Source organism: Galeopterus variegatus, unplaced genomic scaffold (genome assembly GCF_000696425.1).
Source record: "Galeopterus variegatus unplaced genomic scaffold, G_variegatus-3.0.2 Scaffold7416, whole genome shotgun sequence".
NCBI lineage: Eukaryota > Metazoa > Chordata > Mammalia > Dermoptera > Cynocephalidae > Galeopterus > Galeopterus variegatus.
The window spans coordinates 97,724-123,995 of record NW_007733527.1 but is presented as its reverse complement, the minus strand read 5'-3'; the positions used below and the strand labels follow the sequence as shown (position 1 = coordinate 123,995).

Here is a 26,272-nt window from a genome sequence, read left to right as displayed (position 1 = left end):
GATTTTATGGTCCTCAAAAGAATGTTCAAAGAACTATTTATATCTTAAATGAGAAGAAAATAACTATTCTGCTTCAATTTTAATTTGTGGTAAAATAGTAAGTTAATAGTATTCACTTTTATTCATATGTTGTAGAAATCATCCTTAAGAAATACAGAAATCTGTAATATTTTATTAAATTGGCATTGTTAGAAAGTGACTCATTTTACATGCATGGTGATTTTTCTAGTGATTTTTCTTTGTTATTTAGCTATTTCCTGCCAGATGTATAAGTTGCTGACTATGACACTGAAGAGAGTAATTCAGTGATATATAATGACACTTACTAAACTGCGAACTATTGGAGATATGGGAAACAAGATATATGTAGTATATATTCTTGGAATATCACTTTTACTTAAATGTCTTAAATTAATATAAATATATCTATTAACCATGTATTGCAGTTTTTAGAAGCAGGTGCTGAGATAGAAGTTGGTGCGTGAGATATTTATTAGGGATCGATACCTGTGGAAAGGAAGGAGAGTAAGAGTTTGAACTAGAGCAGACCCAAAAAAGCCCCACCCAACCTAGTGGAGAACTTTGGAGCATTTATGGCCTGTCAGCATTGTCTCACTGTGGGCCTTAATTCCCACTCTGTGATCAGTAGGTAGATATGGACTGTCCTGGGAAAGTTGTGCTTTTGGACAAGGTGATTCTCTGCAGCTAAGATAAACCCCCCCCCTTTTTTTTTTGTGACCAGTAAGGGGATCGCAACCCTTGGCTTGGTGTTGTCCGCACCGCACTCAGCCAGTGAGCGCACCAGCCATCCCTATATAGGATCCGAACCCGCAGCGGGAGAGCTGCTGCGCTCCCAGCGCCGCACTCTCCTGAGTGAGCCACGGGGCCGGCCCGAGATAAACCCAATAGAACTGATGCGAGGCTGTCAAATTGTATTCCTAGCAGCTGGGACAATACATATTTCTCCTCGTAGTAGTTCATCACAGTCTACTCCTTGCATCACTTCAGTCCACTTCCTCATACATGTTGGAGACCAGCTATTCTGGGATCTTATGGCTTTCTTCCTTGGGAAAACAAAGAGGTGGTTACTTGTATGAACTACATTTCCCACTGCCGGAGCTGGTCTTGGTCTGCAGCTGATACCAGTCATTTCCCTCCTCCACTATCCATTCGAGATCCCCCTCACTCTCAACTACCAACTGTGGCCTTGGTAGTTTAACTGGAGCATGACTAGATGCTCATCCCTGAGAGATCTGAGGCCCTAATAACCATGCTCTTTTGAGGTCAACATTGCTATACTTGTCCATTTATCACAATTGGGCAAGGAAATATCAGGAGCTATTTAAATGAATCATCTGGATACACCACATGTTTCTCTTTGCTTCCATTGTGTAATAGCAACCCTACCTCCTCCAGATGATCAGAGTTAATTATCCCTATCAAGATAGTGACTCTTCTCTTTCCTGGTGGTCCTTGGACACAAGGAACCTGAATGTTTAGTTTATAGGAACTCTTGCTCTGTCCTCTAGTGGAAGTGTGTCCCCTGTGGGCAGAAATGGAGAGCACATAGTCCCCCAGTAGGTCTTTGAGAGTGTTGGTAACTGGGGCCATTCATACATCTACTCCTTGGTTTCTTGATCCTTGTATTTATCCTATTAGGGACATAGTACTATATAGAAGATTGTGATTCAGTGAGTATACTGAGTCTTAGAGGATAGAATTTCATCCTCATAGAGTATTGCCTTTGAATTGACACATTACTTGTGCCTTCCATAGGCTGTTCTTATATGCTACCAGGTTGGCAGCTTTGGGGTCATACCATATGTGGTACAAGTGGATCCATGGTCTTGGGACTACTTTCACACTTCCTTTGCTGTAAAAAGGGTACATCATCTTGGAGCATGTTTTTGTGGAATCCCACGCTGGTAGACTAGACCCTTTGTTGGTGTTTCAGAATTTATTTAACTTTATTGCTCCTGTTCTTTTTCTCTAACAGAGGTAATGAGTAGTGAATCTGTTTTTAAACATAATGCTTTTCTAATGATGGCTACCATTTACTGAGCACTTAAAGTGCTTGACACATTTTTCGGTGCCTTACATCCATCATCTCATTTCATCCTTGCGACTACTCTATAAGGAAGAATTGTCTCCATTTCATATATGTGAAGATAGGTTTAGAGAAGTTAAGAAACTTGCCTGATTTCTGCTAATATGTGGCAAAGTGAAGGTTTAGAGAAGTTAAGAAACTTGCCTGATTTCTGCTAATATGTGGCAAAGTGAGGATTTGAACCTAGGTGTCTCTGACTTTGAAAACTCTGTTCTCAATAACCTGTAGTGATTATCTCTAATTCTAGTTTTTTTCGGTTTTTCTTTTGGTAGGATTAATTCTAATGAGATTATTGGCCATAAAGTATGAATTTAGGCCTATTGATATCTACCATCATATTATTTTATGCAAAGGTTTAACCACTTTAGACTAGCAGTACTTTGAGTATATCAGTTTTTTCGTTGGATGTATTTCTTAAAAAGTTAGTATATATATATATGTACAATGCCACAGGTTAAAAAAAAATGTATTGCAGAGAGAAGACATACTTAACAACATGATCTTAGTTATACTTAAGATTGCCATTTGTACATTACAGGTTTTCAGGATACAGAGAGCAAATTATGTTTTACCAGGGGTAACTGAAAGAAGTCTACTACACTCATCCTTCTGCAGGGCCCTTCTGGGAGAGTTTAGTGGTAAAGTGAATTTCTTGAACATTACTTTTTAGAGTGTATAAGAGATTCTCCACATCCATGGACTTTAATCTTCCCCTTGTCTGCTACAGCCATGATTTTATTTTTGTGCTCTCTGAATATTCAATGAACTCCTAATAGTTCTAGAAATTGAATGCTTATGCTCATTTAGTTAGTAATCACAATCAGTAAACACTAATTATACATGTAGTTTTTATAAAAGGGACAACCAGGAGTTTTTAATATGGAGTCTGAATTTAGATAGGGGGAAAAGTATTAAGTTCAAACAGAAACTAAGAATTTCTTTAGACTATAAACGTAGGCTTCAAACCATGAAGCCATGGAGTACTGCATTGTATTAGTGTATGCCTGTGACTCTGTCATAGTAGAAATAAATCACTGGTGTTTTTGTTATTTCCTCACCTTATCTTGAAATGTTCATGCTCATGATGATATTGGAATTCTAGTAGTTATTAGCTCCACTACCAATCTAGTTATATAATATTAATAAAGAAGTTGCATATTACTATATCAAAATTTTAGTATGTAGTCGGTCTAAAATGGTATATCTGGGTTGCTTAGTTTTTTTCCTTGGGTTATTTTTCCATATATACATCTGCCATTGATATTTCCGTATGGATTGTTTGTTTTTCCTAATTTTAGACTGACACATATTTTAAGCTGGGTTGCTCCTCATTGGTAGTCTAGGGCAGTAGAGATTATTAAAGAATGAAGTTAATGTGTCCAGTTTGAAAGGTAGAGTGTCTCAGTTTTAGGCACTTCTTAGAAATAAGGAACTAGAATTTAGAAATAAGAAAAGAATAGGACTCCTTGTACTTGACTATTTGACTGTAAAGGCAAATGTGTGTGTGAAGAAATTTTGAAAGTATTTTCTATTAATTGGTATTGATATTTGTTTAAAGTGGCTTGACACATGGCTTAGTCTAGTAACTGTAACACAGGAACTGGTTTGAAACCTTCATATTCACTTTTATGTTGTATTCAATGATGTAGATACAGTTTGGCTCCTTGTTAGGTTGAATCTAAATGTGTAAATGATTTAGAATTAGTATTTCTAATTAAATATGAATAAATTTAAAGTGATTGTTTGCAGTTTGATCTGCTGAATTTGCATACAATTCATCTTAAAATCAGTTACACATATGTATTTCACATGTACTCCAGTCTTTTTCTCTCCTGTCTCCAAGACTTGCCTACTCAGTGCCAGTGTAGTTCTAAAATGCTTGGAAGTACCATTGGCTGGTCTGGAATATTGAACTGGAATATCGAATCTAAGGCAGAATTGTGATTGAGTTTAAGGGAGTCCATCCAACACTGCTGTGGGATTAAGGAAGTAGAATAAGACCAGGATTATGATGTACCTCTCCATGCCCCTTAAGAGGTGGAATTGGCATGGAAGGTGCATGTATCTGGTAAAGTATGGTAGTAGCTATATTAGAAAGTCTTATGAAGGACAGATTTTGTACTGGAGATAGGATAAAACATTGACAAGGAAAGTAGAATGCCAGAAATGCTTCTTCTTCTTGGCAAACAATAGGATACTTTTCCTGAGCTCGCATTTCACTGAGCCTTATTTTGCATCATAAGTGAGGGGGACAGTACTCCTCTGAGGAACTCCTCCTATTAGTCCGCAAAGGCAGACATAATTACCAGCTAAAATTCCAGATTACAATATTCCTAATAATTTTGTACATGAAACAAAGTTTGTATGCATCAAACCATCAGAGGGAAAAGCTGTAGAATTTTCCACTAGTGGCTTCATTTCAGCACTCAAAAAGTTTGGAAGTTTGGGGCATTTCATATTTTGAATTTTCAGATTAGGGGTGTGCGACCTGTACTAATTTAGGTGCAATTTTTAATTTTACCTCTTTTGCTCAACATTTCATCATCAGTTCTAGTCCTCATCATTGAACAGTGTTTTAAATTTCCTTTAAGGGGCCGAGCCCATGGCGCATGCACTCGGGAGAGTGCGGCGCTGGGAGCGCGGCGGCGCTCCCGCTCCGGCGGCGCTCCCGCTGCGGGTTCGGATCCTATATAGGGATGACCGGTGCGCTCACAGCGCTCACTGGCTGAGCGCGGTGCGGCCAGTCTCAAAAAGGACAAAATAAATAAATAAATAAATTTCCTTTAAGTTCACTTATCTTGTCTATTACAGAAGGAAGTCTTCTTGAAGGTAATAGTAACCTGACCATTCTGTGTTGTATGCCTGTATAGCACAAGTATTCAAATTAAAATGATGATGTAGGGCCGGCCCGTGGCTCACTCGGCAGAGGGCAGTGCTGATAACACCAAGGCCACGGGTTCGGATCCCATATAGGGATGGCGGGTTCGCTCACTNAATCCATGTTGTTGGGAATAGTAGTATTTTGTTCTTTTATATAACAGAGTAGTATTCCATTGTGTAGATATACCACACTTTCCTTATCCAGTCATTAGATGATGGACATTTGGGCTGGTTCCAACTCTTGGCTGTTGTAAATAGAGCTGTAATAAACATTGGAGTACAGGTATCCCTTCGGCATGATGATTTCCATTCCCCTGAGTATATTCCCAACAGTGGAATAGCTGGGTCATATGGCAGATCTATCTGTCATTTGATAATTGCTAAAATAGTGAAAATTCAGTCTTCAGACTCAAAGATTTTATGGTCCTCAAAAGAATGTTCAAAGAACTATTTATATCTTAAATGAGAAGAAAATAACTATTCTGCTTCAATTTTAATTTGTGGTAAAATAGTAAGTTAATAGTATTCACTTTTATTCATATGTTGTAGAAATCATCCTTAAGAAATACAGAAATCTGTAATATTTTATTAAATTGGCATTGTTAGAAAGTGACTCATTTTACATGCATGGTGATTTTTCTAGTGATTTTTCGAGATAACTGAAGCTTATGTTGTGTGATGGAGTTAAAATAATATTTTTTTGGCATCTTTCCTTATTAAAACAGTAAATGGTGAATGTAGTTCAGTGTTTTCTTGCTGACTCAGGTTCATCCTAGTGAAAGATTGCATTGTTTTTTTGTGGTGATACCATTCTCTGCCAGTTCTTTTTTATTTTTAGGCTCTCTTATTTTGATTCTAGGTTTTCATCCATTCATTTTCTCTATTAATGTAACTGTCAGTAATAGTTGCTCCTTCTCTTTCTAGTTTGGTTTATCTAATAGTTGTATGTTGATAATATAGATTAGCAGATTTTTGTTCATAATTAAATATTAAATAAGAATCTGTTTTCTTTGTGAACCAAAGAGTCAAAGATAAGATTTTAATGCTGAATACTAAAATGTTTATTTAGTTTGAGATTTCAGATAAATGGGGTATGTATTGAAACAATTGCCTTTTTAGGTATATGAAATGAGTGTCAACTGGCTAATTGATGAGTTAGGTTTATAGTATAGAATGTGCATAAAACCCATAAGGTTACAAAGCCAGTTATAATAAATAAGTTTGCTATGGTAAAGTGTCCTAATTCCTATAACTTTGTACTATCTTGCCCCCTTCCCCCAAAGAATTCTAGCCCATGGTTAACCAAGAAAGTGGCAGTAGCACCTGTTAAAAAGTTGGCACAAGTAGGAACTACCGTGGTAACCCCTGTTCTGAAGCCTTCCTTAGTACAAGTAAGTTCTGACTTGTAGCCATGTGTGCACTGATTATTCTTTCACCTTTCTTTGTTATTTAGCTATTTCCTGCCAGATGTATAAGTTGCTGACTATGACACTGAAGAGAGTAATTCAGTGATATATAATGACACTTACTAAACTGCGAACTATTGGAGATATGGGAAACAAGATATATGTAGTATATATTCTTGGAATATCACTTTTACTTAAATGTCTTAAATTAATATAAATATATCTATTAACCATGTATTGCAGTTTTTAGAAGCAGGTGCTGAGATAGAAGTTGGTGCGTGAGATATTTATTAGGGATCGATACCTGTGGAAAGGAAGGAGAGTAAGAGTTTGAACTAGAGCAGACCCAAAAAAGCCCCACCCAACCTAGTGGAGAACTTTGGAGCATTTATGGCCTGTCAGCATTGTCTCACTGTGGGCCTTAATTCCCACTCTGTGATCAGTAGGTAGATATGGACTGTCCTGGGAAAGTTGTGCTTTTGGACAAGGTGATTCTCTGCAGCTGAGATAACCCCCCCCCTTTTTTTTTTGTGACCAGTAAGGGGATCGCAACCCTTGGCTTGGTGTTGTCCGCACCGCACTCAGCCAGTGAGCGCACCAGCCATCCCTATATAGGATCCGAACCCGCAGCGGGAGAGCTGCTGCGCTCCCAGCGCCGCACTCTCCTGAGTGAGCCACGGGGCCGGCCCGAGATAAACCCAATAGAACTGATGCGAGGCTGTCAAATTGTATTCCTAGCAGCTGGGACAATACATATTTCTCCTCGTAGTAGTTCATCACAGTCTACTCCTTGCATCACTTCAGTCCACTTCCTCATACATGTTGGAGACCAGCTATTCTGGGATCTTATGGCTTTCTTCCTTGGGAAAACAAAGAGGTGGTTACTTGTATGAACTACATTTCCCACTGCCGGAGCTGGTCTTGGTCTGCAGCTGATACCAGTCATTTCCCTCCTCCACTATCCATTCGAGATCCCCCTCACTCTCAACTACCAACTGTGGCCTTGGTAGTTTAACTGGAGCATGACTAGATGCTCATCCCTGAGAGATCTGAGGCCCTAATAACCATGCTCTTTTGAGGTCAACATTGCTATACTTGTCCATTTATCACAATTGGGCAAGGAAATATCAGGAGCTATTTAAATGAATCATCTGGATACACCACATGTTTCTCTTTGCTTCCATTGTGTAATAGCAACCCTACCTCCTCCAGATGATCAGAGTTAATTATCCCTATCAAGATAGTGACTCTTCTCTTTCCTGGTGGTCCTTGGACACAAGGAACCTGAATGTTTAGTTTATAGGAACTCTTGCTCTGTCCTCTAGTGGAAGTGTGTCCCCTGTGGGCAGAAATGGAGAGCACATAGTCCCCCAGTAGGTCTTTGAGAGTGTTGGTAACTGGGGCCATTCATACATCTACTCCTTGGTTTCTTGATCCTTGTATTTATCCTATTAGGGACATAGTACTATATAGAAGATTGTGATTCAGTGAGTATACTGAGTCTTAGAGGATAGAATTTCATCCTCATAGAGTATTGCCTTTGAATTGACACATTACTTGTGCCTTCCATAGGCTGTTCTTATATGCTACCAGGTTGGCAGCTTTGGGGTCATACCATATGTGGTACAAGTGGATCCATGGTCTTGGGACTACTTTCACACTTCCTTTGCTGTAAAAAGGGTACATCATCTTGGAGCATGTTTTTGTGGAATCCCACGCTGGTAGACTAGACCCTTTGTTGGTGTTTCAGAATTTATTTAACTTTATTGCTCCTGTTCTTTTTCTCTAACAGAGGTAATGAGTAGTGAATCTGTTTTTAAACATAATGCTTTTCTAATGATGGCTACCATTTACTGAGCACTTAAAGTGCTTGACACATTTTTCGGTGCCTTACATCCATCATCTCATTTCATCCTTGCGACTACTCTATAAGGAAGAATTGTCTCCATTTCATATATGTGAAGATAGGTTTAGAGAAGTTAAGAAACTTGCCTGATTTCTGCTAATATGTGGCAAAGTGAAGGTTTAGAGAAGTTAAGAAACTTGCCTGATTTCTGCTAATATGTGGCAAAGTGAGGATTTGAACCTAGGTGTCTCTGACTTTGAAAACTCTGTTCTCAATAACCTGTAGTGATTATCTCTAATTCTAGTTTTTTTCGGTTTTTCTTTTGGTAGGATTAATTCTAATGAGATTATTGGCCATAAAGTATGAATTTAGGCCTATTGATATCTACCATCATATTATTTTATGCAAAGGTTTAACCACTTTAGACTAGCAGTACTTTGAGTATATCAGTTTTTTCGTTGGATGTATTTCTTAAAAAGTTAGTATATATATATATGTACAATGCCACAGGTTAAAAAAAAATGTATTGCAGAGAGAAGACATACTTAACAACATGATCTTAGTTATACTTAAGATTGCCATTTGTACATTACAGGTTTTCAGGATACAGAGAGCAAATTATGTTTTACCAGGGGTAACTGAAAGAAGTCTACTACACTCATCCTTCTGCAGGGCCCTTCTGGGAGAGTTTAGTGGTAAAGTGAATTTCTTGAACATTACTTTTTAGAGTGTATAAGAGATTCTCCACATCCATGGACTTTAATCTTCCCCTTGTCTGCTACAGCCATGATTTTATTTTTGTGCTCTCTGAATATTCAATGAACTCCTAATAGTTCTAGAAATTGAATGCTTATGCTCATTTAGTTAGTAATCACAATCAGTAAACACTAATTATACATGTAGTTTTTATAAAAGGGACAACCAGGAGTTTTTAATATGGAGTCTGAATTTAGATAGGGGGAAAAGTATTAAGTTCAAACAGAAACTAAGAATTTCTTTAGACTATAAACGTAGGCTTCAAACCATGAAGCCATGGAGTACTGCATTGTATTAGTGTATGCCTGTGACTCTGTCATAGTAGAAATAAATCACTGGTGTTTTTGTTATTTCCTCACCTTATCTTGAAATGTTCATGCTCATGATGATATTGGAATTATAGTAGTTATTAGCTCCACTACCAATCTAGTTATATAATATTAATAAAGAAGTTGCATATTACTATATCAAAATTTTAGTATGTAGTCGGTCTAAAATGGTATATCTGGGTTGCTTAGTTTTTTTCCTTGGGTTATTTTTCCATATATACATCTGCCATTGATATTTCCGTATGGATTGTTTGTTTTTCCTAATTTTAGACTGACACATATTTTAAGCTGGGTTGCTCCTCATTGGTAGTCTAGGGCAGTAGAGATTATTAAAGAATGAAGTTAATGTGTCCAGTTTGAAAGGTAGAGTGTCTCAGTTTTAGGCACTTCTTAGAAATAAGGAACTAGAATTTAGAAATAAGAAAAGAATAGGACTCCTTGTACTTGACTATTTGACTGTAAAGGCAAATGTGTGTGTGAAGAAATTTTGAAAGTATTTTCTATTAATTGGTATTGATATTTGTTTAAAGTGGCTTGACACATGGCCTAGTCTAGTAACTGTAACACAGGAACTGGTTTGAAACCTTCATATTCACTTTTATGTTGTATTCAATGATGTAGATACAGTTTGGCTCCTTGTTAGGTTGAATCTAAATGTGTAAATGATTTAGAATTAGTATTTCTAATTAAATATGAATAAATTTAAAGTGATTGTTTGCAGTTTGATCTGCTGAATTTGCATACAATTCATCTTAAAATCAGTTACACATATGTATTTCACATGTACTCCAGTCTTTTTCTCTCCTGTCTCCAAGACTTGCCTACTCAGTGCCAGTGTAGTTCTAAAATGCTTGGAAGTACCATTGGCTGGTCTGGAATATTGAACTGGAATATCGAATCTAAGGCAGAATTGTGATTGAGTTTAAGGGAGTCCATCCAACACTGCTGTGGGATTAAGGAAGTAGAATAAGACCAGGATTATGATGTACCTCTCCATGCCCCTTAAGAGGTGGAATTGGCATGGAAGGTGCATGTATCTGGTAAAGTATGGTAGTAGCTATATTAGAAAGTCTTATGAAGGACAGATTTTGTACTGGAGATAGGATAAAACATTGACAAGGAAAGTAGAATGCCAGAAATGCTTCTTCTTCTTGGCAAACAATAGGATACTTTTCCTGAGCTCGCATTTCACTGAGCCTTATTTTGCATCATAAGTGAGGGGGACAGTACTCCTCTGAGGAACTCCTCCTATTAGTCCGCAAAGGCAGACATAATTACCAGCTAAAATTCCAGATTACAATATTCCTAATAATTTTGTACATGAAACAAAGTTTGTATGCATCAAACCATCAGAGGGAAAAGCTGTAGAATTTTCCACTAGTGGCTTCATTTCAGCACTCAAAAAGTTTGGAAGTTTGGGGCATTTCATATTTTGAATTTTCAGATTAGGGGTGTGCGACCTGTACTAATTTAGGTGCAATTTTTAATTTTACCTCTTTTGCTCAACATTTCATCATCAGTTCTAGTCCTCATCATTGAACAGTGTTTTAAATTTCCTTTAAGGGGCCGAGCCCGTGGCGCATGCACTCGGGAGAGTGCGGCGCTGGGAGCGCGGCGGCGCTCCCGCTGCGGGTTCGGATCCTATATAGGGATGACCGGTGCGCTGCTGAGCGCGGTGCGGCCAGTCTCAAAAAGGACAAAATAAATAAATAAATAAATTTCCTTTAAGTTCACTTATCTTGTCTATTACAGAAGGAAGTCTTCTTGAAGGTAATAGTAACCTGACCATTCTGTGTTGTATGCCTGTATAGCACAAGTATTCAAATTAAAATGATGATGTAGGGCCGGCCCGTGGCTCACTCGGCAGAGGGCAGTGCTGATAACACCAAGGCCACGGGTTCGGATCCCATATAGGGATGGCGGGTTCGCTCACTTGGGAGAGCGTGGTGCTGACAACACCAAGTCAAGGGCTAAGATCCCCTTACGGGTCATCTTTAAAAAAAAAAAAAAAAAAATGATGATGTAATGTTCAGTGAATTGTAAATACTATTCTTTCCCCCTAAACTTTTTTCATGTTGTTACTTATGGTGTTTGTCTTTAAGGTAAGATCGTTGCTTTACCTTTGTGTTGTTATTGTGGTTGTTTTGTTTTTGCAGCTGGCCTATAGAGAATCCCAAACCCTTGACCCTTGTTTTATCGGTACCAGTCTCTCCTACGTGAGCTATCTGGCCAGCCCCTGTTGCTTTATATTAATGCAGTTTTTTCTAAATTACTACCTGGCTTTTGATTTCTTGTATTAAACTTTTTATCCTGCAGGTGGTGCTAAAGTCACACCTCATTTGGCTAGAAGGTAGAAGAAACAAGCAAATTTCTTTTCAGTGTGAAAATAAGATGTTACATTTTGTAATATTCTTAATACTTACTCTAATGGTCTACATAAAAGCATTATCTGAATATGAGATAATCAGTAGATTGCTCTGCCCTAAACTTAAGAAAAGCAGAAAGTTATAGGACAGGAAATTCTGTATTTTCATATAAAGACTTGCTATTTCAAATACTTCTGGAGAAGTATTAATATTTTTTGAGGACTTTTGTGCTTGGTACTGTTTTTCACAAACAACGTTAAAACAGTATGTACTATTGCCATCCTTGTTTTTTTGTAGAGAGGAGTCAGGATTAGCGGGACTAAGTAACTTGCCTATAGTGAATACTTGGTAGGTGGCAATGAAAAGTAGGTGGGTAGGTGAGAATGAAACCCACGTCTGCTGGAATCTAGAGTTCTTATAAATGTGTTACATCATTTTAGACTAGTAGAGCGTAACATAAAAGGAAAGATGTTAAGATTCATTTGTAGTACAAGTATAAAATGAGGCACCCACTAATGTATCCTAGTAATATGCATCTAAATATATCCTACTTTTAATTTCAGTCTGTGGCTGTGCCAACTAATGTCGTCACAGTTACTCCTGTAAAGCCATTGAATACTGTGACTACTGTGAAGCCTTCAAGTTTGGGAACATCATCTACCCCCTCAAATGGGCCCAATCTCAAAGCAGAGAACTCAGCAGCTGCTCAGACTAATCTTTCTCCAGTAAGCTTTCACTTGCACCTGTGTATATACAGTTCCTTACAAATTTTCTTGAATTCTGTTTGCTAGCTAACATTTGTGAGTGTTTATATTTATATTTTCATATTTAGACAATGCTAGAAAATGTGAAGAAATGTAACAACTTCCTTGCAATGTTAATAAAACTAGCATGTAGTGGATCACAGTCCCCAGAAATGGGTCAGAATGTGAAGAAACTGGTGGAACAACTTTTGGTAAGTTAGTACAATAAAATCTTGCAAGTTCTATAAAAATCCGTCGAACATTTTAAAATGAGAAATATATATTTTTTAATGAGGCTTATTTTAAATGTACTTCTTCATAAACTTTGTTTTTGCTTCCTGAAAACTTTTAATCTTATTAATCTTAGATAAATAAATTTATTATATATTTCTCTTTTAAAATTTACTTTTTATTTTTTATTGTATATTTAAGGTATACAACATGATGTTTTGATACATATATATTATTTTCTCTATACCAGTCTTGCTTCCCTTACCCTGAAAAGGGCCTTGGGGGGAAAGTCGACTGTTTTGTCCTATAGGAAATTGTTATTGGATTTGCAAAATGCCAGACAGCCAGGCTATCAACAAATAATGAAGTTCAATTCTCATATGTCCAAACACCAAACACCAAACACCAAGCATTGGCACCTGTGGAAGGCAGTTAACCTTCTTAGTCCTCAGTTTCCTTATTTGTAATACCAGAAGAGTTAATGTGATGATCTTTTTTTTTTTTTTGTCTTTTTTCCGTGTCCGGCAACGGATTGCAACCCTCAGTGTTGCCCCCGTACCGGACCGGGGACCGGCGACGGGATCGCAAGCCTCGGCGTTGCTCCCGCGCCTCGCTCAGCCAGTGAGCGGGAGCCGGTCTGTACGTGGGATCCGAACCCTCGGACGGGAGCGCTGCCGCGCTTCCCAAGCAGCGCACTATCCAGTGCGCCACCGGGCCGGTCCTTAATGTGATGATCTTTGAGGTTTCTTCAACTGCCAAGATCCTGTGTCTTTTAGCTAGCAAATTACACATCCCTCATTTCTTATATCTTCTTTCAGGTAAAATACTTAGATACACTAAAGTGAATGAAGATGGAAGTTAACAAATATTTCATATTATGTGCTTAAGACATATGCCAAGGGTACAACAAACAAATGTAATGTTGGATTTTTTGAACTACTATAATCTACAGATTTCTCTGGCCATATAATTAGAATTTGTGTGTATTTTCATATAAAATGGTCACTTCACTTTTTCCCAGTAGAAAACATGTATACTTAAAATATTTTACAGGGAAAGAAAGCATATTTTATAAATATTAAAATACCTACAAGTTTAATGCTACCTATAAGATGTTAGAAATAGAGCACATTTGAAATGGTTAGTTTTCCATTTGGGAAGATGTTTTCATTTTAGATATTTAAAGTTGTAAGTCATATAAACAAGTTTTTTATTTAACCTTTGGGCAGTTTTTAAAAAGTAAACATTAGTGGGCCAGCCCGTGGCTCACTTGGGAGAGCGTGGTGCTGACAACACCAAGTCAAGGGTGCAGATCCCCTTACCGGTCATCTTTTTTTTTTTAAAAAATAAACATTAGGATTTTGATCTTCCCTTTTCTTTTCCTTTTTTTTTTTTTNAAGGGCTAAGATCCCCTTACGGGTCATCTTTAAAAAAAAAAAAAAAAAAATGATGATGTAATGTTCAGTGAATTGTAAATACTATTCTTTCCCCCTAAACTTTTTTCATGTTGTTACTTATGGTGTTTGTCTTTAAGGTAAGATCGTTGCTTTACCTTTGTGTTGTTATTGTGGTTGTTTTGTTTTTGCAGCTGGCCTATAGAGAATCCCAAACCCTTGACCCTTGTTTTATCGGTACCAGTCTCTCCTACGTGAGCTATCTGGCCAGCCCCTGTTGCTTTATATTAATGCAGTTTTTTCTAAATTACTACCTGGCTTTTGATTTCTTGTATTAAACTTTTTATCCTGCAGGTGGTGCTAAAGTCACACCTCATTTGGCTAGAAGGTAGAAGAAACAAGCAAATTTCTTTTCAGTGTGAAAATAAGATGTTACATTTTGTAATATTCTTAATACTTACTCTAATGGTCTACATAAAAGCATTATCTGAATATGAGATAATCAGTAGATTGCTCTGCCCTAAACTTAAGAAAAGCAGAAAGTTATAGGACAGGAAATTCTGTATTTTCATATAAAGACTTGCTATTTCAAATACTTCTGGAGAAGTATTAATATTTTTTGAGGACTTTTGTGCTTGGTACTGTTTTTCACAAACAACGTTAAAACAGTATGTACTATTGCCATCCTTGTTTTTTTGTAGAGAGGAGTCAGGATTAGCGGGACTAAGTAACTTGCCTATAGTGAATACTTGGTAGGTGGCAATGAAAAGTAGGTGGGTAGGTGAGAATGAAACCCACGTCTGCTGGAATCTAGAGTTCTTATAAATGTGTTACATCATTTTAGACTAGTAGAGCGTAACATAAAAGGAAAGATGTTAAGATTCATTTGTAGTCCAAGTATAAAATGAGGCACCCACTAATGTATCCTAGTAATATGCATCTAAATATATCCTACTTTTAATTTCAGTCTGTGGCTGTGCCAACTAATGTCGTCACAGTTACTCCTGTAAAGCCATTGAATACTGTGACTACTGTGAAGCCTTCAAGTTTGGGAACATCATCTACCCCCTCAAATGGGCCCAATCTCAAAGCAGAGAACTCAGCAGCTGCTCAGACTAATCTTTCTCCAGTAAGCTTTCACTTGCACCTGTGTATATACAGTTCCTTACAAATTTTCTTGAATTCTGTTTGCTAGCTAACATTTGTGAGTGTTTATATTTATATTTTCATATTTAGACAATGCTAGAAAATGTGAAGAAATGTAACAACTTCCTTGCAATGTTAATAAAACTAGCATGTAGTGGATCACAGTCCCCAGAAATGGGTCAGAATGTGAAGAAACTGGTGGAACAACTTTTGGTAAGTTAGTACAATAAAATCTTGCAAGTTCTATAAAAATCCGTCGAACATTTTAAAATGAGAAATATATATTTTTTAATGAGGCTTATTTTAAATGTACTTCTTCATAAACTTTGTTTTTGCTTCCTGAAAACTTTTAATCTTATTAATCTTAGATAAATAAATTTATTATATATTTCTCTTTTAAAATTTACTTTTTATTTTTTATTGTATATTTAAGGTATACAACATGATGTTTTGATACATATATATTATTTTCTCTATACCAGTCTTGCTTCCCTTACCCTGAAAAGGGCCTTGGGGGGAAAGTCGACTGTTTTGTCCTATAGGAAATTGTTATTGGATTTGCAAAATGCCAGACAGCCAGGCTATCAACAAATAATGAAGTTCAATTCTCATATGTCCAAACACCTTGGCCGTACAGCAGATCTTAGATAAATAAATTTATTATATATTTCTCTTTTAAAATTTACTTTTTATTTTTTATTGTATATTTAAGGTATACAACATGATGTTTTGATACATATATATTATTTTCTCTATACCAGTCTTGCTTCCCTTACCCTGAAAAGGGCCTTGGGGGGAAAGTCGACTGTTTTGTCATATAGGAAATTGTTATTGGATTTGCAAAATGCCAGACAGCCAGGCTATCAACAAATAATGAAGTTCAATTCTCATATGTCCAAACACCAAACACCAAACACCAAGCATTGGCACCTGTGGAAGGCAGTTAACCTTCTTAGTCCTCAGTTTCCTTATTTGTAATACCAGAAGAGTTAATGTGATGATCTTTTTTTTTTTTTTGTCTTTTTTCCGTGTCCGGCAACGGATTGCAACCCTCAGTGTTGCCCCCGTACCGGACCGGGGACCGGCGACGGGATCGCAAGCCTCGGCGTTGCTCCCGCGCCTCGCTCAGCCAGTGAGCGGGAGCCGGTCTGTACGTGGGATCCGAACCCTCGGACGGGAGCGCTGCCGCGCTTCCCAAGCAGCGCACTATCCAGTGCGCCACCGGGCCGGTCCTTAATGTGATGATCTTTGAGGTTTCTTCAACTGCCAAGATCCTGTGTCTTTTAGCTAGCAAATTACACATCCCTCATTTCTTATATCTTCTTTCAGGTAAAATACTTAGATACACTAAAGTGAATGAAGATGGAAGTTAACAAATATTTCATATTATGTGCTTAAGACATATGCCAAGGGTACAACAAACAAATGTAATGTTGGATTTTTTGAACTACTATAATCTACAGATTTCTCTGGCCATATAATTAGAATTTGTGTGTATTTTCATATAAAATGGTCACTTCACTTTTTCCCAGTAGAAAACATGTATACTTAAAATATTTTACAGGGAAAGAAAGCATATTTTATAAATATTAAAATACCTACAAGTTTAATGCTACCTATAAGATGTTAGAAATAGAGCACATTTGAAATGGTTAGTTTTCCATTTGGGAAGATGTTTTCATTTTAGATATTTAAAGTTGTAAGTCATATAAACAAGTTTTTTATTTAACCTTTGGGCAGTTTTTAAAAAGTAAACATTAGTGGGCCAGCCCGTGGCTCACTTGGGAGAGCGTGGTGCTGACAACACCAAGTCAAGGGTGCAGATCCCCTTACCGGTCATCTTTTTTTTTTTAAAAAATAAACATTAGGATTTTGATCTTCCCTTTTCTTTTCCTTTTTTTTTTTTTCCTTTTTCTTTTTTTCCTTTTTTCTTTTCCTTTTTCTTTTCCTTATAACACCAAGGCGGATGACTTGGTGTTATAAGGCTGCACTCTAATCAGTGAGCTAGCAGCCATCCCTCATCTTTCCTTCTCAAGGTATGCTAGTTTTGAAAAGGAATATGGTGACCTGTTACTCTGAAATGGAGTACTCTAGATGTAGAGATATGATGGAAAGGAACACATATCTCATAAAACATTAAAAAACTTTTAAACACAAAAGTTTTGTGTGAATTTTGTGGATGGATAGAAACAGGAATTAATCAGATATCCTTTCTAGCTGAAGATATTTTTAGCTTAGAACAGCAAACAGTTCTCAAAACAGTTGGTCTCAGGATACCGTTATATTCTTAAAAATTGAGGACTCCCCAAGACATTTTGTTTCTGTGGGGTTGGAATTAAAACTGAGAAATTTTTTTAAAGTTTATTTATTTATTTAAAAATAACAACAGGGATGGCTGTTTCGCTCTGTTGGTTAGAGCGCAGCCTTTTAACACAAGGGTCACGAGTTCAGATCCCTGTACTGGCCAGCTGCTAAAAAATAAAAGTAACAACAAGCCCTATCATGTTAACATAAATAACATTTAAATGAAAACTATGGTTTCTAACATGACAAAATTGAGTGAGAGAAGTAGCATTGCTGTACATTTTTGCAAATCTCTTTAATGTCTGACTTCATAGAATATAGCTGGATTCTCTTATCTGCTTCTACATTTAATCTATTTTGTGATGTGTTATTTTGTTGGGAGTATTTGGAGAATATCTAGTCTTACTTAGAGAGGTGTTTGGAATAGTGAGTATTTTAATACTTTCCTTGATCATTGTGGATATTCCTTAGAGTCTACTGCTTTATCTTGCACTCTCAGTGGGTCTTTTATCCATGTATGATTTTTTTGTAATAGCACACATTGGTCATTTGGAAAATACTCCTTCACTGAATTATGCAGATGTTGAAAATGTTTACACATTTGTTATTTAAGATATCAAAATAACATGCTCACTGATTTCACCAACAATCTTAGAAAATTCAAGTACTGAGAAGCTATCAAACTCAGAGTGGTAGTTATAAATTTTCCAAAATTCTGATTTTGGCCTGAGAGCTTTAATTTTTATCGTTAGCAACAAATTATCATCAGTTGTTTTCCATACAATGACTGGCTTAGTTTATTTTTTTTTGAGAAAATGTCTACCAAATACTCAAGTCTGAGTAATCACATTTGCTTTGTTATTCTTTCCAATAAAAAGGAAAAAAAAACAACTACTAGTTCAGCTAGTGACTCAATCACAAAGTCCTTTCCTTTGAGCATCTTACATCGGTCTTCAGCAGAAATGATTTATGTGTGGTTCCTATTTTGTTACACACAGTATTAAAAAGATACCTACTGAAGAGATGAGATTTAGTAAAATTAATTTTCACTGCTTCATCAGGGACAACTTAAAGTGAAGCTGGGTCTATTTTTTTTTTTAACTGCAAGTACATAGCAATGTAAAGTATGACAACTATTTCACTTTGCCATTGCCTTTTTTACCAACAGCTTTCCCTGCAGTTGCTTTTGTACCATCAGTGTAAATCTCATCATAGTGGAAAGACCCCTATGTGCTTCCCCCTCCCCACATCTTAGTATTAATGTGAAAATAATTTATACCTCACAGAAACCTGACATGCTTAAGAGTATAAAGCAATATATAAGTGTTCCTTAGTTCTTTGGAACTGCTCTTATGAACTTGCAATAGTATTCTAAAAATACAATCCTAGCTTGGTTAAGGTTATTTAATTAGTTAATTTGTTAGTTTCTTCTCCTATATCCAATTTATTAGTGGGGGCTTTTGATTCTGCCTTTAAATTAGATCTTGAATAAGTGCTCAGTCCTCTCTGTCTTTCTGTCCCTCTCCTCACTGCAGTCACCCTAGAGCATGCCACTATCATTTCTTACTAGCATAGCTGAAACAGTCTCATAATTGATATCCTGACCTCCACTCTTGCTTCTCTCTCCAATCCATTCTCCATGTAGCAGCAAGAGTGATTTTTTTGTGTGTGTGTGGCTGGGCACAGGGATCGAACCCTGGACCTTGGTGTTATCAGCACCACATTCTAACCAACTGAGCTAAACACCCAGCCCTAGTTAAGGTGACTTAAAAATTGAAAAAAACAGAACAAAAAACCCCAGGGCTCCCAAACCAAATAATTTCCTGTTCCCTACCCTAAGAAATGTAGTACTCTTCTTGTCTTCACTTCTTAATTGTTCTTAACAGACTAATAATGTAGTATTTTTCATCCAGTCAGCTCTTCTCTCACTTTGCTTACTGGGATCTTCAGAAAAATCCTTTTATTTGTACTCCATGTGAATAAACATCTCTATAATTTGTTTACTTATAATCACAGGTTATATGAAAAAAATCTCCATCTAATGATGAAATTTGCCATTTATGAAAAGCTTGCTATGTCTACAATTATGAGTTATACTCTTTGCCTCTTTTAAAATATTTGTAGTCTAAAAGTGTTTTTCTTTTTCCCATTCCTCAGGATGCAAAAATTGAAGCAGAAGAATTTACTAGGAAACTTTGTGTTGAGCTCAAGTCTTCACCTCAGCCTCACCTAGTTCCTTTTCTTAAGGTAGTTATGTGTGTTACTTTGAAGGCATTGTTTGGATTAGATTACTTTAAGATAATTTAAAACCTGCATATTTCAAAATGGCAGCAATTCAGTGTGAAGATAACAATGTGGGAGAAACCTCTCAGTGCTTTTGCAAACTATAGCTTTTCTTTTCACTTGGACACTTTGGAAAAACAGAAGTAACATCTTATTCGTGAGCATAACTTAATGATTATATTTCTTAATTTGTACAGGAATATACTCAAAGATTCTTGATGTATGGTGTGTGTGTGTGTCTGTCTGTGTGTGTGTCTGTGTGAAACTAGGACCTTCTGTTTTGTCCTAACAAGTCATTTTCTCTTAAGAATAATAAACTACATAGTGCCAACTTTGGCTGAAAGGCCATTATTTTTTAAAACTAATTTACATTGTTAGGTATATTCTACTCTATGAATTATTGAGTTAAACAAAATTTTGCTGGAGAAATATAATTTTGATAACGAGCTCATTTTGGCAGACTAAAAAAAAAATCTGTATTCCTTGTAGATTCTCAGAGTTTGAAAAGGGATCAAATTGAAATTTATAAAGTTATTAAAGACTTAGGGTTATAGTGAACCAAGACTCATGCCATAAATTTTGACATAATAGAATGAGGAGTTGCCTTTAGAAAATTTTGGGTTTATTGTCTAGGGGAGGTGAAAGAGGCTTCATAGTAGAAGACTTCTTTTGTTGCCTCATGAAAGAAGAGTGGGAAACCAGGTGGGGGCACCACATTTTCATAAGGGTCTTTAAATAGTGAAAACTGTTCCTAAGAGGATAATAAAGTCGATTAGGAGGGTATAAATCAGGTAATATAAAGTGTGGCTAAAGAAACTGAGAATGTTTTAGCTAGAGAGGACTTGGTGTGGAGAAAGGAAGGTTGGAGGATCAGCATAATACCTAATATTACATGTTTTAAGCACATTTACCTGAATGAGATTTGCCGTTTGTAGTTCTACAGCCCCTAGCTAAGACTGGATAGATTTGTTTAAAAGTGTAATGAGGTTCTTTGTGAAATGACTCATGCCCTTTTTCTGGATGACCCTCTTAAGAAGTTAGAGACAATTCTTCCTTTCTTTCCTTGGTCCCTTCAGTGCAAAGGTTCTGTGAGCTCTAGGTGCTGTATGTAAGGACAACTCTCTTGAGTTTATCTGTGTTTCTTACTCAGTGGATACACTGTGGAGAAGGAGGAAAATTAGTAACTGCCTACTATGTATCAGATTCTTTGCTAAATACTTTACATTTAATTTGCATTGTTTGCACTTAATTTTCTTACAGTCTTTTGAGAATAGGTGCTTGATAGTATAGTGTTTTCCATTTTAGAGAGTAGAAAACCATTGAAACTGGCTAACTTTTGATCAGACTCACAGGTCTAGAATATAGGCTATTTGCTAGATAGTACTGCCTTTAGGTTACCAAATATTATCATGAAGTATTTGTACTTTGTATCTGTTTCCTAAGAATCTGTTAGTCTAACTTATGCTCTTTTTTCTTGAGAATTTTTTTCCCTCATCATAAAGAGCTTTTGGGGGTTGGATGTTGCATAGGGATGAGGGATTCAGCTTTTAAGCTTAATCCTGGTCAGGTGATCAAGAAATAATTCAGATGTACATTTATATTGTTGGTTCTTTACATCTCAGTACTTTAACATTTCTTTCTAATTGTATTTTTCTGAGAATCCCCTCCTAGATTTCCGCTGTAAACTTACTTAAATCATTTGTTCGTGTATTTCCAAAGCAGTTTGTTTTCTGCCATTTTTAAATTTTGAAAAAAGATTATGGGGGATTTCTTGCTTTTTATTTTCCTTTTGTTACCATTATACGTGTTTTTTGAAAATCTCTTCAGATAAGAATGTCCTCAACCTTTTTTTTTTTTTTTAAATAGAATAAAGGATGGGGAGCAATAGTTCTCATTTGCTTCTTAAGTAGGGAATGTGGTTTTATTTTTGGCTTTTTATTTTTGTTTTTTGAGTACTTCCATTGTTTCTAGCTCCTTGTAGGCAGTCTGACTGACATGAAGTGTCACAACAAGAAATTCTTCCCAGAGAGCCCATGAAGATAACCTACCACCTATCTACTTTTGAGTGTCTTTTATGCAAAGCAAACAGAAACCCCAGGGATGAAAAGGCAGAACGTTCTAGTTTTTAGTTAGAACTGCCCTTTACTCTTTCAGCAGGATACAAATATAGATACCAACTTACAATCTGGTCGGAAAATATGCTAGCTTCATTAAGGAAATTGTTTCAAAGGTTAAAATTCACTTTGAATTGGCTTTATTTTATTTATTTATTTATTTTTTTGTCTTTTTCCGTGTCCGGCAACAGATCGCAACCCTCAGTGTCGCTCCCGTACCGGACCGGGACCGGCAACGGGATCGCAACCCTCGGCGTTGCTCCCGCGCCTTGCTCAGCCAGTGAGCGGGAACCGGTCCGTATGTGGGATCCGAACCCTCGGCGGGAGCGCCGCCACACTTCCCAAGCAGTGCACTATCGCAGTGCGCCACCGGGCCGGCCCTGAATTGGCTTTATTTTGATGTGAAGACTTTCTATCTGAACTTTGAAAGTTATTTATGTAACAAAAAGGTCTAGATTGTGCTGTGGTGTGAGTGAACTTATAGATACTGAAGTTATTAATGATCTATTATGGGGTTTAAATAAATACAGATAAGTATAGTATGGTGTTTTATTTTACCAAATTGATAAAGAGGCATACAAAATAAGTTTAATACTGAGACAATTTCATATTGAAAAATAAAGAAAGCACTTTTAGACTTTAGGTTGATTGTACTCTGGATATTGACAATATATAAATTACTGGTATCAGGTTTCCTTAACTGAAACACTTAATATACTTTTGATTTGCTTCATGTTGTAAAGATATGAAATACTGGGCCGGCCTGGTGGCGCACTGGAGAGTGCGCCGCTTGGGAGCGCGGCGGCGCTCCCGTCGAGGGTTCGGATCCCATGTAGAGACTGGTCTGCTCACTGGTTGAGCGCGGTGCGGGTGCAAGACCGAGGGTTGCGATCCCGTTGCCAGTCCCCGGTACGGGCGCGACACCGAGGGTTGCGATCCCGTTACCGGTCAGTAAAAAAAGACAAAAAGGAAAAAAAAAAAGATATGAAATACAAAATTTTTACTAGTAGCTAATTTGTTTAGTTATTAGTGTTTTTTTCCCTCCCCCTATGTTTTCAGAAAAGTGTGATTGCCTTACGACAACTTTTGCCTAACTCCCAGAGCTTCATTCAGCAGTGCATTCAGCAGACTACTAGCGAGGTAGTCATTGCTACCTGTACCACAACAGTGACAACTTCTCCTGTGGTGACAACTACAGTTTCCTCAATCCAGTCTGAAAAGCCCATCATTGTTTCTGGAGCAACAACACCCGGAACTGTTTCAGTGCAAACTCTGAATCCACTTGCTGGTCCAGGGGGAGCAAAAACTGGAGTTGTGACACTTCGTTCTGTGGGTCCAGCTGTTGTACCAGGCAGAACAACGGCTGGACCTGTTTTGCTTCAGACTTCAAAACCACTCGTGACATCCGTATCAAATACAATTACAGCGGTCTCACTTCAACCTGAAAAGCCAGTTATCTCTGGAGCAGCAGTAACACTGGCCCTTCCATCAGTAACTTTTGGAGAAACTTCAGCTGCAGCTATTTGTCTTCCGTCCATGAAACCTGCCATTACTTCTGCTGGGACCACGTCTGACAAGCCTGTTATTGGCACTCCAGTCCAAATCAGACTTACTCAGCCAGGCTCTGTCCTTTCACAACCAGTTGGCATTCCACAGGCAGTTAAAGTCAAGCAAGTAGTGAGTAACATTTTGTTTTTTCCTCAATTATTTATTTTGAAAATTTCAAACATTCAGAAAACTGGCAAGAGTGTATACCCTTTACCAAATTTGACCAGTTAATTTTTACCTCATTTGCTTTGTATGTGTCTCTCTTGACTCACATGCACAAAATACATAATTTTCTGCTGAACCATTTGGGAGTTGGTTGCAGAAATTGTGACAGTGCTAACTGGGAGTGTCTTTAAGAATGATTTATACTTAGAGATAAGGCAGGAAGTTTTAGTATTATTAAAGATATTTTCTTATGTTAAATATATACAAGGGTACTTTAAAAAATTTGTAGAAAAATAGAATTGAAAAAGATAATACGAATCTTTCTATGAACTTTTCGAAGTACCCTTGTACCATTTCCCCAAATGACTCTGTTACTTGCATATCTTCTCTAACAGAATTGTAGATATTCTATAAGTTCCCAAGTACATTCAACAGCCACTCTCCAAATACTACTGTTTTATGCATATGAAAAAAAAATTATTAGTGTATTATTAACGTGGCAACTTTCGATTCCATTATATTGAAGTAAAACTAAAATCCTAAAATAAATTGATGCAGAGTATTAAAAAAATTTTGTTGTTGCATCATATTTTTTCTTGTACCTGTTTATTTTGAAGTAGGAGAAATCCTTGTAGAGTTTTCAACAAATACATTTTATATTAAATAATCAGCGAGACTTAAGTGCTGATTGCCTCTGACTTCACAGTTTTCACAGGATAGGAAAATATTTTCAAAGTGTAAATTTTAGTCACTTAGCGTGCTGGTGGCCAGTACTTTCTTTAGAGAAGAGGAAATAAAAATTGAGTAGGGAAAAAGAATTGTTCATTTTGTTTGCTCGATTAGTTAACCCTCAGTTTCTCATTGTACTGACCTAACTAAGATCTAGACTTAAGCAGTTTGTGCTTGTTTTCTTCCCTTTTTGCATTCTTTTTAAAAGTGAGAGGAAAGGTAGAGTTCAGTTTTTGATTTTTAATCTCACTTAAATATGAGACTAATGAAAGGTTTGGTGAAGAAAGAGGTTCCAAGTAAGGCCTACCCTTTATTTATCATGTGTAATTAGGAGTTACCTAGAAAATTCTTCATGGGCTATAATCAGAATTTATACACTAATAGTCTTGATATATAGGTTGGTTAATCCTGGTTTGTTTAAATTTACTCGAGGGATTTTTAAAAAATGTTTTGTAAGGGTGCATTAGAATTTATGGAAGATAAAACTAATTAAAGACAATATTTACAGTGCACACATCCTTTTATATTATTTAAGAAAATGTTTTATTATGAAAATATTCAAACATGCAAAGTTGAAATTTATAGAGTACCAACCACTTAGATTCTTTTATTTATAATTACTGCACTTGATTTATCATGCATTTTTCTAGCCATTCATCCATCCTGACTTTTGGATAGATTTCAAAGACTTCTTCCTAAATAATTAAACATGCAAATCACTAACTTCAGTTCAATATTTGTTTCCCTTTTTTTCTTTTGAAGTAAAATTTACATTCAGTAACATGCACAAATTTTAAGTGTACCATTGGATAAATTTTTTTTAAAGTTTTTAAAAAATAATTTATAAGGTAAAATTCACATAACATATTAACCATTTTAAAGTGAACAATTCAGTGGCGTTTAGTATGTTCACAGTGTTGTGCAACCATCATCTCTATCCAGTTCTAAAACATTTCCATTTTGACAGACAGTCCATACCCCTGTATAACTCAAACCCCCTATCAAGGTATAGAATATTGCCATCGTCTCAAAGTTCTCTTGTGCCCCTTCCTACTCAGTCCCCGCCCCCATTCTCGCAGAAGCAACAACTCCTCTGATAATTTTGTCCAAAGGAGTAGTTTGCTTATTCTAGAATTTCATATAATTAAAATCGTACAGTAGGGGCGTTCCTACTCTTCTGCCCTGCTCTTCTGTTTTTTTCTTTTTCTTTGAAGCTAAAACTATGGCCTTGCTATTACTTTAATTTCTGTTCCTTTATCCCCAAACTGCACCCTTTGGGTTTCTTGAATTGTTACCTTGGAGAATGCCTTTAGCATTGTCACTTTTCTTTTTTTTTTTTTTTTTTTTTCCTTGGGAAATTCTTTTTAGTTTTTTCTTTTTTTTTTTTTTTTTTTCCTTGGGAAATTCTTTTTAGTTTTTTCTTTTTTTTTTTTTTTTTTTCCTTTTTTTTTTTTTTTCGTGTCTGGCAACGGACCGCAACCCTCAGTGACGCGCCGCGCCCGCCCCTTGCTCAGCCAGTGAGCGGAACCGGTCTGTATGTGGGATCCGAACCCTCGGCGGAAGCGCCGCCGCTCCGAAGCGGCGCACTGTAGCAGTGTGCCACCGGGCCGGCCCGTAGCATTGTCACTTTTCAAATGGTTTAGAAAGATACTTTTTAAAAATGGCACATAAAAGGTCTTTATCTTTTAGAGGTGTATTTTGAAATATTTATGGATAAAAAGATGGCTTGTCTGGGGCTTGCTTTAAAATAATGAGGGTCGGGCTGAGCCTGTGGTGCACTCGGGAGAGTGCAGCGCTCCCGCTGCGGGTTTGGAACCTATATAGGGATGACCCGTGCGTTCACAGCGCTCACTGGCTGAGCGCGGTGCGGCCGGTCTCAAAAAGGACAAAAAAAAAAAATAATAAAATAATGAGGGTGGCAGGGA

The 26,272-nt window shown here is 36.9% G+C and overlaps 1 protein-coding gene across 1 annotated transcript in view; it reads left to right on the top strand.

Annotated features, from left to right (window-relative positions):
• Positions 1–26,272, top strand: part of TAF4B (TAF4b RNA polymerase II, TATA box binding protein (TBP)-associated factor, 105kDa) — a gene marked incomplete at its 3' end in the record, with an annotated part of 116,173 nt that overhangs the window by 14,743 nt on the left and 75,158 nt on the right. Inside the window, 5 exon segments of the mRNA XM_008591935.1 lie at positions 6,271–6,378; positions 12,254–12,415; positions 12,523–12,645; positions 19,666–19,755; positions 22,965–23,582. Coding sequence (XP_008590157.1) covers positions 6,271–6,378; positions 12,254–12,415; positions 12,523–12,645; positions 19,666–19,755; positions 22,965–23,582 — 1,101 coding nt within the window.